The 15,233-nt window shown below is 46.4% G+C and overlaps 1 protein-coding gene across 1 annotated transcript in view; it reads right to left on the bottom strand.

Moving 5' to 3' along the window:
- Positions 1-15,233, bottom strand: part of WASHC4 (WASH complex subunit 4) — a 987,939-nt gene that overhangs the window by 806,004 nt on the left and 166,702 nt on the right. The window contains exon 10 of the mRNA XM_085653223.1: positions 14,636-14,756. Coding sequence (XP_085509349.1) covers positions 14,636-14,756 — 121 coding nt within the window. The remainder of the gene's footprint in view (positions 1-14,635; positions 14,757-15,233) is intronic.

Below are 15,233 nucleotides of genomic sequence, written 5' to 3' on the forward strand. Positions count from 1 at the left end.
TACCCCTTAATAAGGCTGCCAAGGTAGGTCCCGGGCGTTTACCCTCCCCATATGTTTTTGGTACGAGATATTTCCCAAATACTTAACTTCCCTGTCAGCGGTCTCATGATATTCCTCTAAAGTATTTTTGAGCTCTTTCAAGATCTGATCATTCCCATCCTCCCGTGCCTCCCTCTGTAGCTCGGTCAATTTATTTTCCAGTGATGCCAATTGCCCTCTAATAGACCGTAGTACACCTGAATGTTTGCCCATCACTATCCCTCTTATTTATACTTTAAACGTTTCCCACACCGTGGCAAACTGGGGGACAGAACCAATATTTGTAGCGAAAAATGTTTCGATCGCCTCTGACATTTCAAATTTAAATACTGTGTCAAGGAGAGCGTAAGGAGGAAACCTCCAGGTGAACGGGGCTGGTCTTTTTAATGGATTAGTAAAATCAAGCTGGCTAGGAGAATTATCTGAAAGCGAGTAGGGATGAAGCTCACAACCGCAGATCAATGCGCTCAGGGATCTAGAAGTGTACCAGTTATCTATTCTAGTATGCATGTCATGTGGGGCAGAGAAGTGTGTAAAGCCCCCATCCCACATCGCTTTGAGCGCAAGACATCAATCAGGTCTAATTCAACAATAGAATCATCTATTGACCTTGCCACTAGTGACTTACGGCGGCTCAGCCCTCCTGAACGATCTAACGCAGGATCTAGGACACAGCCTCCCCACAATTGGGGGACTAATGACAGCCAGTGCTAGCACCCAACAGATAACAATAACATTGCGGGCAGTCAAAATTAGAGCTGTATACATGATGAATTCCAGTCCCTTTCCTTTACACCTAGAAATGGCATACCTGCCATCCTTATCCGTCTCAATCACCTCTAGTGAGATACCAGTTCGCGGATTGACAAAGGTAATTATCCCCCGGGCATGAGTAGAAAACCCTGCAGCGTGAAATGTACCGATGGGTCGGGGGGTCTAGGGCCCAGAGACCGATGAGCCCGCTCCACCACAACGATGTCCGAAAATATTTCTCGACCTAGCAGAGCGACCAGTAGATTTTCTGTGAAGGCTTCCATGCTGCATATTGCTGTGGACTCCGGCAGACCCGTGATACAAACGTTACTTCACCTGCACCGCTCTTCTAAATCTTCTACTTTGTCTTGAAGTGCTGTGAAAGTTTTCGCAATTTGTATTTGAGATGTTTCCACATCAGTCTGCACATCTTCCTCCTCCAACACCCGTCTCTCCGTCATGTCGAGCCTTTCAGCATGTTTATCAATACGCTCTGACATTCTGTCCATGCGATACGGAAGCGTATCTATTTTCGCATCGATAGTGGACAGGCTCTTTTGCACCGACGCTAAGATCTGCTTGATGTCCCCCTCCGTATCTTCTGGCGCAACTGGTCACTCGTCCCAAGTCTCTATATCTCGATTTCCGTTGTTCAAATTGCAGCTTAGGTTGCGTCTTATCAACTTTGCCCATACTATGGTTCGATGAGGGTCTCCAGAACTCGTCTACTGGACTTTGCCCTGATCTTGCAGTGCTGAGCGTCTCCCAAAGCGCGCTATGAATCAGTCAGTGTCGCGTGCTATAATAACAGGTGTAACAGAGTGGGCTCCTCTATCTCCAGGAGAAGGATTCACCTTTGCACCAGGCAGGAAATCACTTAACGTATGAAGTATGGACAGTCTGGCGCCGCCCGGTAGGCATAAAACCGCGATTTCACTGCAGCTTGAGATGGTGAGACCGAGTTATTGCTTCATCTGTCTCTACAGGCACCCTCCGGTCTAGTCCACGTCACACCTCCCAGCTCTATTAGTGCGATTCACTGCACAGGGAACATCCACTAGGCCTAGCTAAATGGTATAGTGGTACAGCTCTTCCAGCAACCGTCGCTTCAATGCAGGGCAGGAGTCATGCAGCAGTGCAGTCAGAATTCGCATGGGCAGGGTCTAATTCCGGCAGAGCTGGGGGAATTCCCCTACTTTGTTTGGTAAAAATGGGTTCCAGACTGCTCGATGACCACCCCTACCACGAGCACCAAAGTCCTACGTATCTCTGCTGCCTGATACCGGTGAAGCCCGGGGCGGTCCGCAAGTCACATGCAACAAAAAAGGGCCAGTATCGCTGAGGCCCGTGCCCGTTAATACGCACCCCGCAGCGCCATTAGGCAGTCTCCGATGCAACCGGCAGGGCTCAGGCAGTCAGCACTTAGTCATCCGTGTAACGCTGTCAGGTCGCGCCTCAGAGGTTGATGAACCGCCGCTGCCCACACATCCAGGCAAGGCAGGCCACGTCCGGCGTCACTGCACACAGGGGACCCAGACGGCAGGAACGAGTACTTCACCACAGTACATGATTACGGGTTTGTCTATATTAACCACGTCACCAATAACGTTGCTGTAAGATTGAAACAGTTGCAGAAAATCCGGCATGTGCAGATGCCATGCCTTTATGAGCGGCTATGATCAACAGAAGTCTGCGGTCCTCGTTGGGAATCAGCCGATCCCCAACGGACGATATCTGAGCAAAAGGCACTTGCTCAGGTGACAAATTATAGAATACTTAGAAGGGAATCCTTGTGAGAAAACTGTTCCATCCTTCGTAGCAGCTATCGCCACCAGAATATCATTATCAATCTTAGTTATGGACCTAGTGACTGCTCCAACTGAACATGTGGCGACTGCAGATTTAACCCCCTCATCTGCCAAAGAATTACCAACAGCATGTGCTCCCACACGCTGATGGCCAAGAGAATGAATAACATGAGCGAGTGGCAACCTATCTTAAGCTCTGCCACTCGGACCCAAAGCATTTTATGCTTAATTGTTCTACCTTTAGAGTCACAATAGTCATTCTGAGACCAAACAAACAAGTTATAATTGAAAGCCTGCACACAGTAGTAAGAATTGCACACAATAAGAGTGTTCAAATCAGGGTTAGCAAATTCTAGAGCCAAGAACAAAGCACGCAGCTCCGCTAATTGTGCTGTACAGTCTCCAAGCGTCTGCGTATGGCCTATAGAGTAATTAAACACACAATCTACAATCGAGCCTGCTACAATAGTGCAAGCCGCTAAATAAGCATGTTTGGACCCGACGGCAGGCTGAGCAGATTCGTCCGTATAGATAATACATTTTTACTGATCTAAAGGAAGCAAAGACAATGGAGGAGGATGAACATGTTCGTATTGTAGAAACTCCTGTGTCTGTAAGGAGGGATCAAAAATAAATGTGACATCTGTAGATGTCAACGAACTAGCCCATTGTATCCAACGGGGATGCAAACCGTTCGAACTCGGTAAACTTGCCTTAGTCACTGCTTCTAAAGCAGGTATAAACAAGACCATAAGAATGCGTTTTACCTGTGCCAGAGAGCATTCCTTCAAAATCGCCATCTGGACAGCCGTCAATATCTTCTCAACATTGAAGAAGCACATTTCAGCAGATGTGTACAAGTATGATTTTCAAGCAATAGGTACTGTGTCACCTTCATTTAATGTTAAATATGTGAAACCAACTGTCCCTAGCACAATTCTAATGACCAAGTTTGTGGAATTATCACGCCCTAACAAGAAGTTAGTCGCAAGCATATCAGACTGCAAAGACTAAAGAATAGAGGTATGTTCCGGAAGCCAGCTGGCAGAAAAAAAGTGAGTATCAACGCATAAAGAGGTTTGATACGCTGGGCATAATCCGTAATGTAAATTGTCCCAAAATTTTAAAAACCCTGCAAAGATTGTCATTTTTTCAACGTAGAAGGGGGCTGCAATTGTGCACACTTCTCCAAAAAGTGGGGGGCAACCCCCGACCTTCATTATTGAGCTCATAGTCCAAAAAGAGCACAGCCAAACAAGAGATGAGTGACTAGCAAAATTAAATTTGTAGCCCATGTCTGCAAAAGGGAGGATGAGGTGATCCACACGCACGAAATGCAGGACCAATTCATCATCAGTCAAATAAATGTCGTCCATGTATGAGAGCGCATCAGGGTCAATGTTGTGTAAAAGAGACACAACATGTGCCGCAAAAGTCCCTGGACTGGCGGTAAATGCGGTCAAGTCATGGCTCTCAGGCGCCAGATTGTGACTATAAAATGGATATATCCAGTGTAGTTTTATATTTTTTACAAATGTCATTCACCAATGCCGAGCTGTGCGTGTTCTGTACAGCAAATGTACGAACATGACTATTCAAATTGCGATAATCCAATACAATACGAACCGTCCGGTTTCGATATTGGAAAAAGAAGATTATTCATGGGTGATGGTTCAATCACACCCTGATATTACAATTGAGACAAAATGTCACGAACGGAAGCTTTAGCCGCACGTCACGTCTGATTGGATATTGGGGTTGAGGTTGTGGCATAGATCATAAAGGAATCTCATGTGTCGGCGAATCTCTATCCCAGCCCACCTGATTACGATACACCGCCAGGGCGAATGCCCACTCCGATGCGTAAGCCTGTTTAGCTTCTTCAGAGACGTAACGGGAAAAACCTGGAAGTATCACGTCTTCCCCTCGGGAAGTAGCCAGAACGGTGGAGGCCAATCCGCCTATGCCAATAAAATGTCATATGAAGAAGTAAGGTTTTCCCCCAAAAAAACGCATGAATTGCACGCTGTATAACACCTTCGATATTTAGTACTATTTCACAAAGCCTATCGGGGGTGCATCTCTTGTATTCGCCGTTTCTACTGCAATGAAAGTGTCAGTTGCTCTTGCTTACTGACAGTTACGGAGTGCCTCCCACACTATTGTAACTTCTGCAGCGCTATCGAGAAGTGTCACTGCCCGTTTCCAACTGCTGAGAAGGGTTCTCCCCGTCTGAGGCATACTTTGCAGTTATATCAGCAACCTTCTTCTTTCGATATGGGGGGCTGAAAAGAGGTAGTCCCTACGGTTTGGTTTTCACGTCTATGCTGAACCGTCTCGCCTTGTCTACGATCCTGGCGCTCACCACCACCGATCTGAGATTCCGGTGTGTCCTGTAAAGAACAAGGAGAGCGCTGATCAGGAACTTGAAACCTCTCAGGTGTCTTAATTTTACTGCGGTCACTCAAATCATAAATACTTCAGGTATCGGTGAACCAGCACACAAACCTTGCTTCTGTTGCTGCAGCCGCTGATTCTTATTCCCGTTCTTTTTAGGAAAAACTGGACTCCCATCTTTTTCAGGTTAGGTCTTTTGTTGAGTTTGTGTAAAAGCCTTAACACCCAGATTATTGCAACCTAAGGTCTTATATGCTTTAGCAATAATCTTCGGCAATTCACGTTGTTTATCGACGTCAGCAACAGCCTCTAAGCGCGTACTCACCTGTAAGCTAACTGCCTCCCCTTTTACGTAAGCCAGGATCATATTACAAACTATATCGAACACCCCCACCAATCTCATCCCCAACTCAAGGGCATCCTCTGCCCCATGTTCATCCTGAACTTTAAGGACAGACGGTAGAACGGTCATGGAGGGGCGACAACACAGTGAATAAACCGCTGCAAACACTTTACCCAAGTGGTACAATCAGCCAACTCGTTGCTCAAATTTCTCCGCTAGCCAATACGGGAGATAGTCTTTATTCTGAGGACCTTTACCCATCACTAAATTAATCATGATGGGACTTATGACCAGACCACCGTGCCCCGGTGGTGGGGCAGCAACTCCAGGCTGAGCCACCTGAATGTTGCGTGACAAACTGTATTACCGCCATATGTATATGTATCAAGGACGTATGTAATTGACGAAGTTCCGCTATAGGAACATTAAGGTAATGTGGATGTGGTGTATACCCAGCCAAAACGGGCCACGTGGCCCCATCAACTGATAAGGGGCCTAATCGGACCCTGGAAACAGGGTGAGGAAGGGTGCCATTAAACCATATGGTGTGCTGCCAAGCTGTCAACGGAACTTCAAATAATCGATAAGGTTGGGATTCCAGCGGAATCGTGGAGGCAGTATATTTGTGAAACAAATGATCGTTTCCATCCACCATCGGAAAGGTAACACAAGAACAGAAATCTTCGAAGCGGTGGTCAGCATCTGCCTCAACAACAAAGATAAGATCAGACCTAGCATTAGGAACTCCATATCGAGTCAAATAATCAGTGACTGGAAAGCGGTTTGAGCCGGTAGGGCAACCGCCATAATTAAAAAAATACTAATATTAACGTAAAAAGGATAGCAACATCGTGGGCTAAACAGAAAGAAAGACCTTTTAAAATTCAAGCTTGAAAAACCTTTAATATTTAAAATATAGGAGGCTATGCCCTCACACCACGGACGGCTCTGGAAACAGGTAAGAGGTTATTGTGGACAAGCACAAGCGCTACTCAGGGGTCATGAGTATAAGTACGAGACCAAACGTTGGTGGCGCCATGTTGCGGGGATTCTGCACATACACAGAACTATGCACAGGAATACGGCACCTCCGTGCATAGGGGCTATGCCTTCCTACCACCTCAGCACCCACAATCGCAGGACCGACTAGCTATAGTGTCTCACTCGCTCTCCTATACGATCACGAAGATGCAAATGATTACCCCCAGAACACAACACTCACAGATCTCTCAGGAGTCATGGTAACAAGACACACCCTTTTGCCCGCTCACTCGTCCCTGTCCACAATAAGAATTGACCGAGACACGAACATAGTTTAAAATGTTTATTTCAACTATCGTGCTCTATAACGCAGTATACGAGCCACAACTAACAGCAAAATGCACAAACCTAACACAGTTAGTATTGCAGCAAGGCCATATATCATAAAGGGAGATTTCATTTCATAAAGACAGAGGTTAAAGGACTATAAGGCCTAACCACCCTCCCATTGGTAAGAAGAAGTATTATTATATAATAGAAGATCTCTGGGCTTTGTCAGCAGACCGCATACCTTAGTGCCTAGATGGTATATCTACATCATGGGAACCGCATGGCTCTTCTCCCTGGAAATATCCCTCTCAAAGTGCGTGTTAACCAAACATGCATTCCCATAATATCAAAGCACAAGTTTCCAGCTGTGTTAGCATGTGTTGTCTAGGTGCTAGGGACTGACCAGAACAGAATAACAAGGGGCACTGTTTATCGACCTTGCTCACAGTGTTCAGACTAAACTCCAAGAACAGACAGAGAACGCACAAAGCAGACGGTATCATGTGAAATGTAAAAACAGCGTCTTGCAAAATTAAAGTCATGTAGTAACGTGCCCAAAAGCAGCATCATGGCAGCAGAGCTCATGCTAACTTAGCGATGTCGACAATGTCCCTATCGCCCATAAGACAGTAATGAAATGGTTATTTACCTGTAGGAGTAGTTTTGTTGCTCAAAGAGTTTTCTAGATTCACATGCTGTGCAGTGTTCCGCCATTTAATGTTTGTGTCTTCTTTATTTATTTTTTCGTTGTTGACTGTCATCGAACTCCATTTAGTAGAATGTCCATCTCTCTGTGTCATCAGAAGTGCCGGTGCATGGTCGTTAGAGTGACCAGATTTTGAGAAGCAAAACCCGGGACAGGCCAGACATAAAAGTAGTACTACAGCCTTCAATCTTACTTCTATGTCTGGCATGTATAGACACACACCCAAAATAGTTTTAAGTAATTTATCAGTTTTTTCCAGGCAGCACGGGAGAAGGTAGGCTTCATGCAATGCTAGTTTACCTAACATTAGCTATGGCAGGACCGCCACCCTGTGCCACCCTGCCCTCCACCCCATAGTCTTCGTCGTCACTGGACAGGTGTAGCTCCTTTAGGGAGAGGTGCTTCTTCTATGTATTAGCCATGGCAAAGTGCGCCTAACAATGCTTCTCTCACCTTCAGCGTCTTTGGCTGAAATTCTGCCCAGGCCTCGCACCCCTGAGAGCTATGTTCTTTTTAAAGACAGAGGCTGTAGATTTCGTGCTATTGGTCCAAAGAGTCTCCCCAGTTGAGTATAAATAGACTTATCACTGCTTCCTCGCGGTGTCTCTTATTCAGTGTTTTTCGGTGGATTAAAAAATATATATATTTGTTTCCATTACCACGATATAACAGTGACTGTCAATGCACTGAGTGAGAGATATGGTTTAAGACATTCTTTTAAATATTTCTCTGCTATAAGGTGGTTTTTTAGGTCTCGCCTATGCAGTGCGCATGCGCTCGCTGCTTTGGAGTGACCTCTTGAAATCGCTCCGGGCTTTTGTGGAAACGCGTGCATGTTCTGCACTGTTTCCAATGGGCCCTCGTGCATGTGCAGCGTTTGCCTTGCGGGAGCTGCGGCGCTATCTGGTAGCAATTATCGCGCCTGCCGCTGCTCGCTCCCCAAAGTAAACGCTGTACATGTACTTGAGCCTCCAAGCCGCGCCCCGTGCAACTTCCGAAATCGTCAGACATTAAGCAGTTAATGAAGTAATCCCTTGTTAAGCTTTCCTTACTTTCAGATTTACTTCCATCGTCCACTAGGTGTTATTGTTCCAACACTTGTTTCTAATGAGCTTTCACTTGCACTGCTCCCGAGCAGTTCCACGAGCACGCTTGTTTCACTCCCACGCACCCTTCGATAACATCACAGGGCTGACCCCTGATGCGACCCTTAACCCAACACCAGCCTCCTGTTTACTATCAGGGGCCTAAGGGAAGGACACAGGGTGCCAACCACAGACCTGAGTAGGGTTCTCGGGGCACTGCGTACTTGTGTTCCTGCCTGGGTTACACTCGCTGGTGAGAGCAGAGGAAGTGGGGCCGGGCCGAGGGTATCACAGGACAGGCCAGGATAGCAGCTCCTGCTCCCGGCTACCGGCAGTGATGCTCCCCTGTGCCATGTGATACTATAAACACGGCTCTCTGGTGCTCTTTACCCTCATCCACCACACACACATGGCGTTCACTACTGCAGGCCTGCCCACTCAACGCCACACCAGCACCATGAGAAAAATCACCCACCACCCTTTAATGCACAGGGTTCTCGTTTGATTTACTGTATCATTTGTTAGTCAAGTTTTGGAAATAATTTCATGCAGAGGGTACTGGGACTTGTTTTTCCTGTCGTTTCCTAGAAACCAGAACTTTTGTGCATCCCCCAACTAGGACACGTCCCTCATGGACCTGTCCCCTTGTGTATGGTCGGTACTCGGGGAGGTGACACTGGAGGGGGCATGTCTGCCTCACATTCAGCCCAGAACTCGCAGGGATCTCCAGGTAGCAACCCCCTTGGCCCCAAAAGCCCCTCCTGCCCCCTCCACTGGGTACAGTAGGTGAATTGCTGAGCAAGGGGTTGTGCCACCAGCCCCGCACTGGCGAGGCCCCATCAGGTGGGACCCACACCGGCCCCAGGCTACCCTGAAGTCCTGAGAAAAAGAAGACAGCTAGTGCTTAGCAGAGTTCCATGCTCAAGGCACCACTCCCAGGCCTTGGCACGTGCCGCTGGACCAGGAAGAGGACATCAGAGCCGAGGCCAGCTCCTAGTCGAAACCACTCCGAGGGCGAGTGTTTTCATTTCTTCTATTTTGAGGTTTTGCCACCGTGATTATTAGGTGTCTGAGAGAGCCCCTTCTTTCTCTCTGCGACCGGCACTGTCTGTGCGACCAGGTGGAGAGCCTTCAACAATTCAAGGCCACGTGGTCTAGCGCAAAATTAAAAAGAAATATCTTTAAAAATGCAGGCATATATTTTTGTTTAGAGTGTTGGTGACATTTTAGGAGTGGAAGTTTATGGAAGAGATGTGTCGTGTCCAATGAATGCTTGTGTTGCACCAGCCATGACAGAACATTCGCATGTTGGATGTGGGCATACACTGGGTGTTGCCACACTGGCATAGCGATTAGAAGCCTCCCTCCATGTATGCTGTTAAGTGGGCATATCTTTGTAGAGGGTCTGGTTGAGGGTGGATAAGGGGGCATTCTTGAACAGTGTGTGCTTCGGGCATACTTGAGAGCCTGATGGCATACTGTGGCTGTCAGAGGCGACACTAGAGTCAAATTTCGGGAGGGGCTGATAAAAATATCGGGGGGTGGGGGCTAAGTCTTCCAGCAATAGGCAGAGTGGAGCTGCTGGGGATCTAAGAAGGTGAGAAAACACATCAATGCCTCGTAAACAAACAACTAAATGGTCTTTTAAAGACCTGTGAAGTACTCGGGTGCGGCTGTGTGTGTGCCCGGGAGGCTGTCTCAGCCCGGGCTGACACACACGATGGGGGGGCTGAACCTCTTTGAGTCCAATGAGCGTTGCGTGCCTGGTGGCTGTCTATATCGTTTGGGGTAGAAGGGAGGGAGGGTGGGTGGGAGAGAGCCAGAGAGACAGATATGGTAAGTAGTCATAGAGAGAAAGGGGCGTGTGTGTACACCAAGGGGAAAATGTGGGTTGTACATTTGAACTAATCCCATCTGGACTACCATCTCCGCTAAACCATCCCAACCCAGGGCCTAACTCGAACCAAGGGGGCTGAGACTTCACCTCTAACCCCCCTCAAATCTTAGAGCTACACCCACATCTTTCTATAAGCCTGAAGATAAATCGATGTACTTACATATTAACACATAAAAACCTCCCGTCCAACCCCTTCAGCCCAAATCTAAACTCCTAACCATAAATCATTTAAACTAAACCTAAACCCAGACACTTCAACAAGGAACGCATGTGGATCTGCGTGTGCCTCTAGTTCAGTGTGGGTGCATGTGTGCATACCATAAGGTGTAGAACAGGGGTATTGTGTGTGGGGGAGCACAAAGGTAGAGTGCGAATGTCAACATAAGCAGTGTGTGTGTGAGAGAGAGAGAGAAAGAGAGATGAGAGAGAATAAAGGGAATTGGAGACTGCATGCATTTGTGCTTGCTGCAGGCAACGTTTGTGACAATATCAGGGAAATACACAATAAAAACCCGCCCAGCAGGTAATAAACAGGCCACAATCAGACAAAAAAAACTGTCTTACAATCTGACCTGTCAGACTAGCCCTCCGGACATTGCCTAATTGCCCCTTAGGCCAGTCAAACCCTGGGCAACATGGAAGGTGTGAACATGGACGGTGTGGGTGAGGACGTACCAGAGCATCGTATGTCTGTAAAGAGGAGAGTGTAGATGCGGGCAAACAGGCATGGCCTACACGTCCCTGTAGAAAGCCTCTTCTGGTGTGTCCGCACATGAAGCATGTGTGCATACAAGGGTAGTGAATGAGTGCATACAGCGAGTGTATTTGTACAAGGAAAGTGAATCTGTGCATATATAAAGCGTGGGTGCATATATGCAATAAAAGGGAGTGTGTACGTGCAGAGTTTGTGTACCTACATTAAAGAGTGTGCTGTGCATGTGCTTACTGCCATAGTGTGTGGCTGAGTGGGAGTGCATAAAGAAAGCTTTTTGTGAGCATGCAATGGGTGAGTGCATAGAGGGACTCTGCCTATGTGCTTGTCTATGTGTGTAGGAATATTGTGCATGTGTGTAGAAATAAAGCATTCAGACACTGGTGGGTATTTGGGATGAATGTGTGTGTGTGGGGGGGGGGGTTATAAGTGTGTGTGCATAAACACAAAGAATGAGTGTATGCACAATGAGAGGGCAATCAACGGCTACGCGGCCGTCCAGTCCATGGCAACTTGGACGAAGGAGATAGAACATGGGTCCGGAAGTGCGATATTTATGTATGCTGACAAAACTCAATAAAATAGGTTTAAAAAACACAGAGGGCAACTCGACAGATCCTTGTATGGCGGATCCTAAACTTATTTTCCTGACAACAATGTACCACTTTTTATTCTGTGGCACTTTCAAAATACTCTGTCCCATTCATTGCATTAGAAAACATATATTTGCCCCTCCTTTCAAATGTAAATACTCGTCTCTTTGCAAAGCTAGCACCCTCAGGCAGTGTGGTGCACGCAACAAACTGCACTTAACCCTAAAATCCCCAGCTGAGGAACCACAGAATAACTACTCACCCAGACTCTCCGCCCCATAAACCACATTCGCACACTACTTATAGTGGGGTTTGCTTCTGACCACCGCATTGTACCTAGAAATCAACCCCATAAGAGTTGGGCCCTCCGAGAGCCACACTCCATGCAGGGCAACGTGCGCGCTCATAAGCGCACAAAACAAAAAAGAGTGACATTGTAGTTCCAGGCTAGGGTGAGCTTTGTGCCCCCCACAGAAGAAAAAGCATTGGCATAGCAAATAGGTCTCACTTTTGGGACCTTATAAGTGTTTAGCCATGCAACAGTTGATGTTGTTGCATGGATATTGTGCTGCATAACTAAATACTTATAAGGTCCCAAAAGCGAGACCTATTGGCTATGCCAATGCTGGTCTTTCTTTTGTCTGAAATAGGACTGTATCATCTTTTCTTTGCACAGCAGAAAATATGTACTGTGCATTCCATTCCAAAGTACTCAAACTTTATTTTTCTAGGGCCCTCTTTTGCAGAAGACTTTGTTCTTTCGGAAGAAGATGATCTCTAAACAGCCTATGTCACACTGGAGAAATATCCACAGAAGACTATATGAATTGAGGGCTCTCAGACCCCATTTGGGGGTGGGGGGGATGGGTGGGAGCAAAGGGTAAAGGGAGTAGACAGGAACCACTGGGCCACAACCATGGTGGTGGTGGCCATTTGCCACTGGTGTCCTAGGTCCATCCTACTATGGCTCTGCAAATTGGGCCAAATGAGATATCTCTATGGTGCCCTCCTCCTTCCTCTTTCTCACTCTTATTTGACTCAAGCAAAGATATGAGTACAGGCATAAGCTGGACAAAGGTGCAGAACACTAGCAATTACCGCAAAGACGGGCCCGTAAGTCAGTTCAATTGTCTTTTTACCAAATAAGTCCATGCTGGTGAAAGTTATCGTTAGCAGCAACAGTTTCCTTCTCCAGGCGTTCAGTCTCTCGGTACATGCAGACAGTACTACGTGTTACCTGCTCAGTGACACTGGTGAGACACAGAGTGGGACAATGCAATCGGGCGGGGGCAAGCCTCCTTCAGGATCATGCAAGCTTAGCAACGTGCTTGGTAGGCTTGTCGGAAGTCAAGGCCTTCAATCTGATGCAAGCAAGTGTTAGTCTGGCAGTTGCAGCACTGAAGGTCTGTGGTATTAGGTGCTCAGCTTCAGAAGTAGCTCCTCTGGGAGATGATGAAACTGCCCCTCTTGAATAAGCACTTTTGGCCGCAGAGGAAGCACTAGGACCTCGGAGTTGATGCTGTAAAACTGGCTGCAAAATGACAAACTGGTGAATATTTCTTTAGACAGCTCACTGTGCGAGCTGCAATACAGGATAGGTGAACCCTGAAGACTTTGGGTTAAGACTGGCCTCTCTTCCTCTTAGCAGTCAGCTACTTCTGGGTGCCTCACTTCCTTGAAACACTCTGGGCTTCTCCTTCTGGACAGTCTCTCCACCTGCAGGGTCAGGCACACTATTCCTTCTCCCAGCAGGCCGACAGGCTTCCAGGTGCGAAGGCAGGCCTTTAGTTTCTCCACCAAGTGGCAGACTTCTGATGATGTCCCCACACCTCAGGTAGACAACAGCCCTGGTCATACAGCAGTCCTCCAAGTACTGTAGGCAGAACCCACTTCCTTGTTCATGAAGGAACTGGAACAAACTGTACATACACACACCATTGACATACACATGTTCTGTCAGTGCAAGGCTCCGGGTTTTACTTAACACCAAAACTTTACATAAGAAGGATTAACCCCTTCAGTGCCCATGACGAGATAGTCTCGTCATGGAGCGCGTTGCGCAGTGCCCATGACGAGACTATCTCGTCATGAACCCCGCCCGCTAATGAAATGCCCGGCACAGGGCGGGGAAAGGGCGGGGCACTTTAGAGGTTAATCTACCATGCTCTCACTGACAGAGAGAAAAAGGGTTGGTCACACACTACATTTACCAGGCACAATGAAGCTGCTAGAGTCATACTCGGGCTTGAGCTCACTAGTTTAGTTTCTAACTTAAAGTTCACCTAGACTTTGGAAAATGAAGGGACTTCCTCTAATCTAGTCCAACACAACAAACTGTCATCTGTGTCACCACGTAATCATTAGTACCAAAATCCTGACCAAAGTACATCAGTGATCATCTGCTGAACGTCCAGTTTCAGGCAAAAAAAAAAGTAAAAACCAAATATTTTCATAGCAGACCCATTAGGTGTGCTACCTCTAGTGTTGCATAGACCTGGTTAGGAGGGATGCCTACCTATTTAGGTGGCATATCTCCTACAAAAAGGGTAGGACACCAACAATGTATCTATATCCTAGCTTTAGGATTGCTCAGCTCTTCTCAATGGTGAGCAAGCTAATGATTCTAAATAATTATTCCTACACAAAGGTGTCATAGTCATGGTCACAGGATATGGCAGTCATGGACAAAATGGCATACAAAGCAAAAGTATCATCTGAGGAACCATTTTGGGAGAGCATTATGATTTAAAAATCAATGTTAATTTGCTATTTAAGATGATGTTTCTAAAACACACTGAAAATAGAGCAGGGTGTAGCAACATGTTGTTGCTAAATACGTTTTACACAGTATGCTGATAAATGTAAATACACAATAAAATCACTAAGACCACTCCCCCAGATGCTTCACAAAAACTCATACTGAAGAAATTTGTTTCAGAGGTCACAGTATTATCTTACACAATATACATGTTATATGCTAGCATTCTGTACCTGGAATATCATCCCATCGAGTAACTGTCCTTCTAATTTTAAAAGAAGCTTCTCAAATGGTTTCAATTTATCTTCCTGAACTCCGAACTTCACAGGGTTGTGATGAACAGATTTAAGCAACCTGCAAAGTAATTGACAAAACATTAGCCCTCTCTGCCGTCTAGAGGTTAATGGTAGCTAACTCTAAACTTTTATTAGATATTGAGGGCAAGTAATATGTTACAACACTCGTAACCACCTGTTCCTAGCCTGCAGTACAGTAGATTCATATGCTCTGCATATTCCTGTCATCTAGTGTTAACACAAACATTTGCAGGTTGTTTTCAGCTCACAATGCACCAAGAATCCAATTCAGAATATTCCTCACCCCAAGCAGGTGAGTTATGTCAGTGGAGTGTATTGGTGAAAGACAGAGCATGTAAGAGGTGAAAGAAACCTCAAAATGATTGGAGGTGGAAAGGTACTTGTAAATCTACTGCACTATAAGCTACCAACAGATGGTTACTGGAAAAGTAACATTTTCCGCTGGTAACATGCATTCCCTTGGATACAAATGCTCGACATGGACAAATGTTCGGCATAGACTAATGCAGTTTCA

This window comes from Triturus cristatus, chromosome 4_1 (genome assembly GCF_964204655.1).
Source record: "Triturus cristatus chromosome 4_1, aTriCri1.1, whole genome shotgun sequence".
In the NCBI taxonomy this organism is placed as follows: domain Eukaryota; kingdom Metazoa; phylum Chordata; class Amphibia; order Caudata; family Salamandridae; genus Triturus; species Triturus cristatus.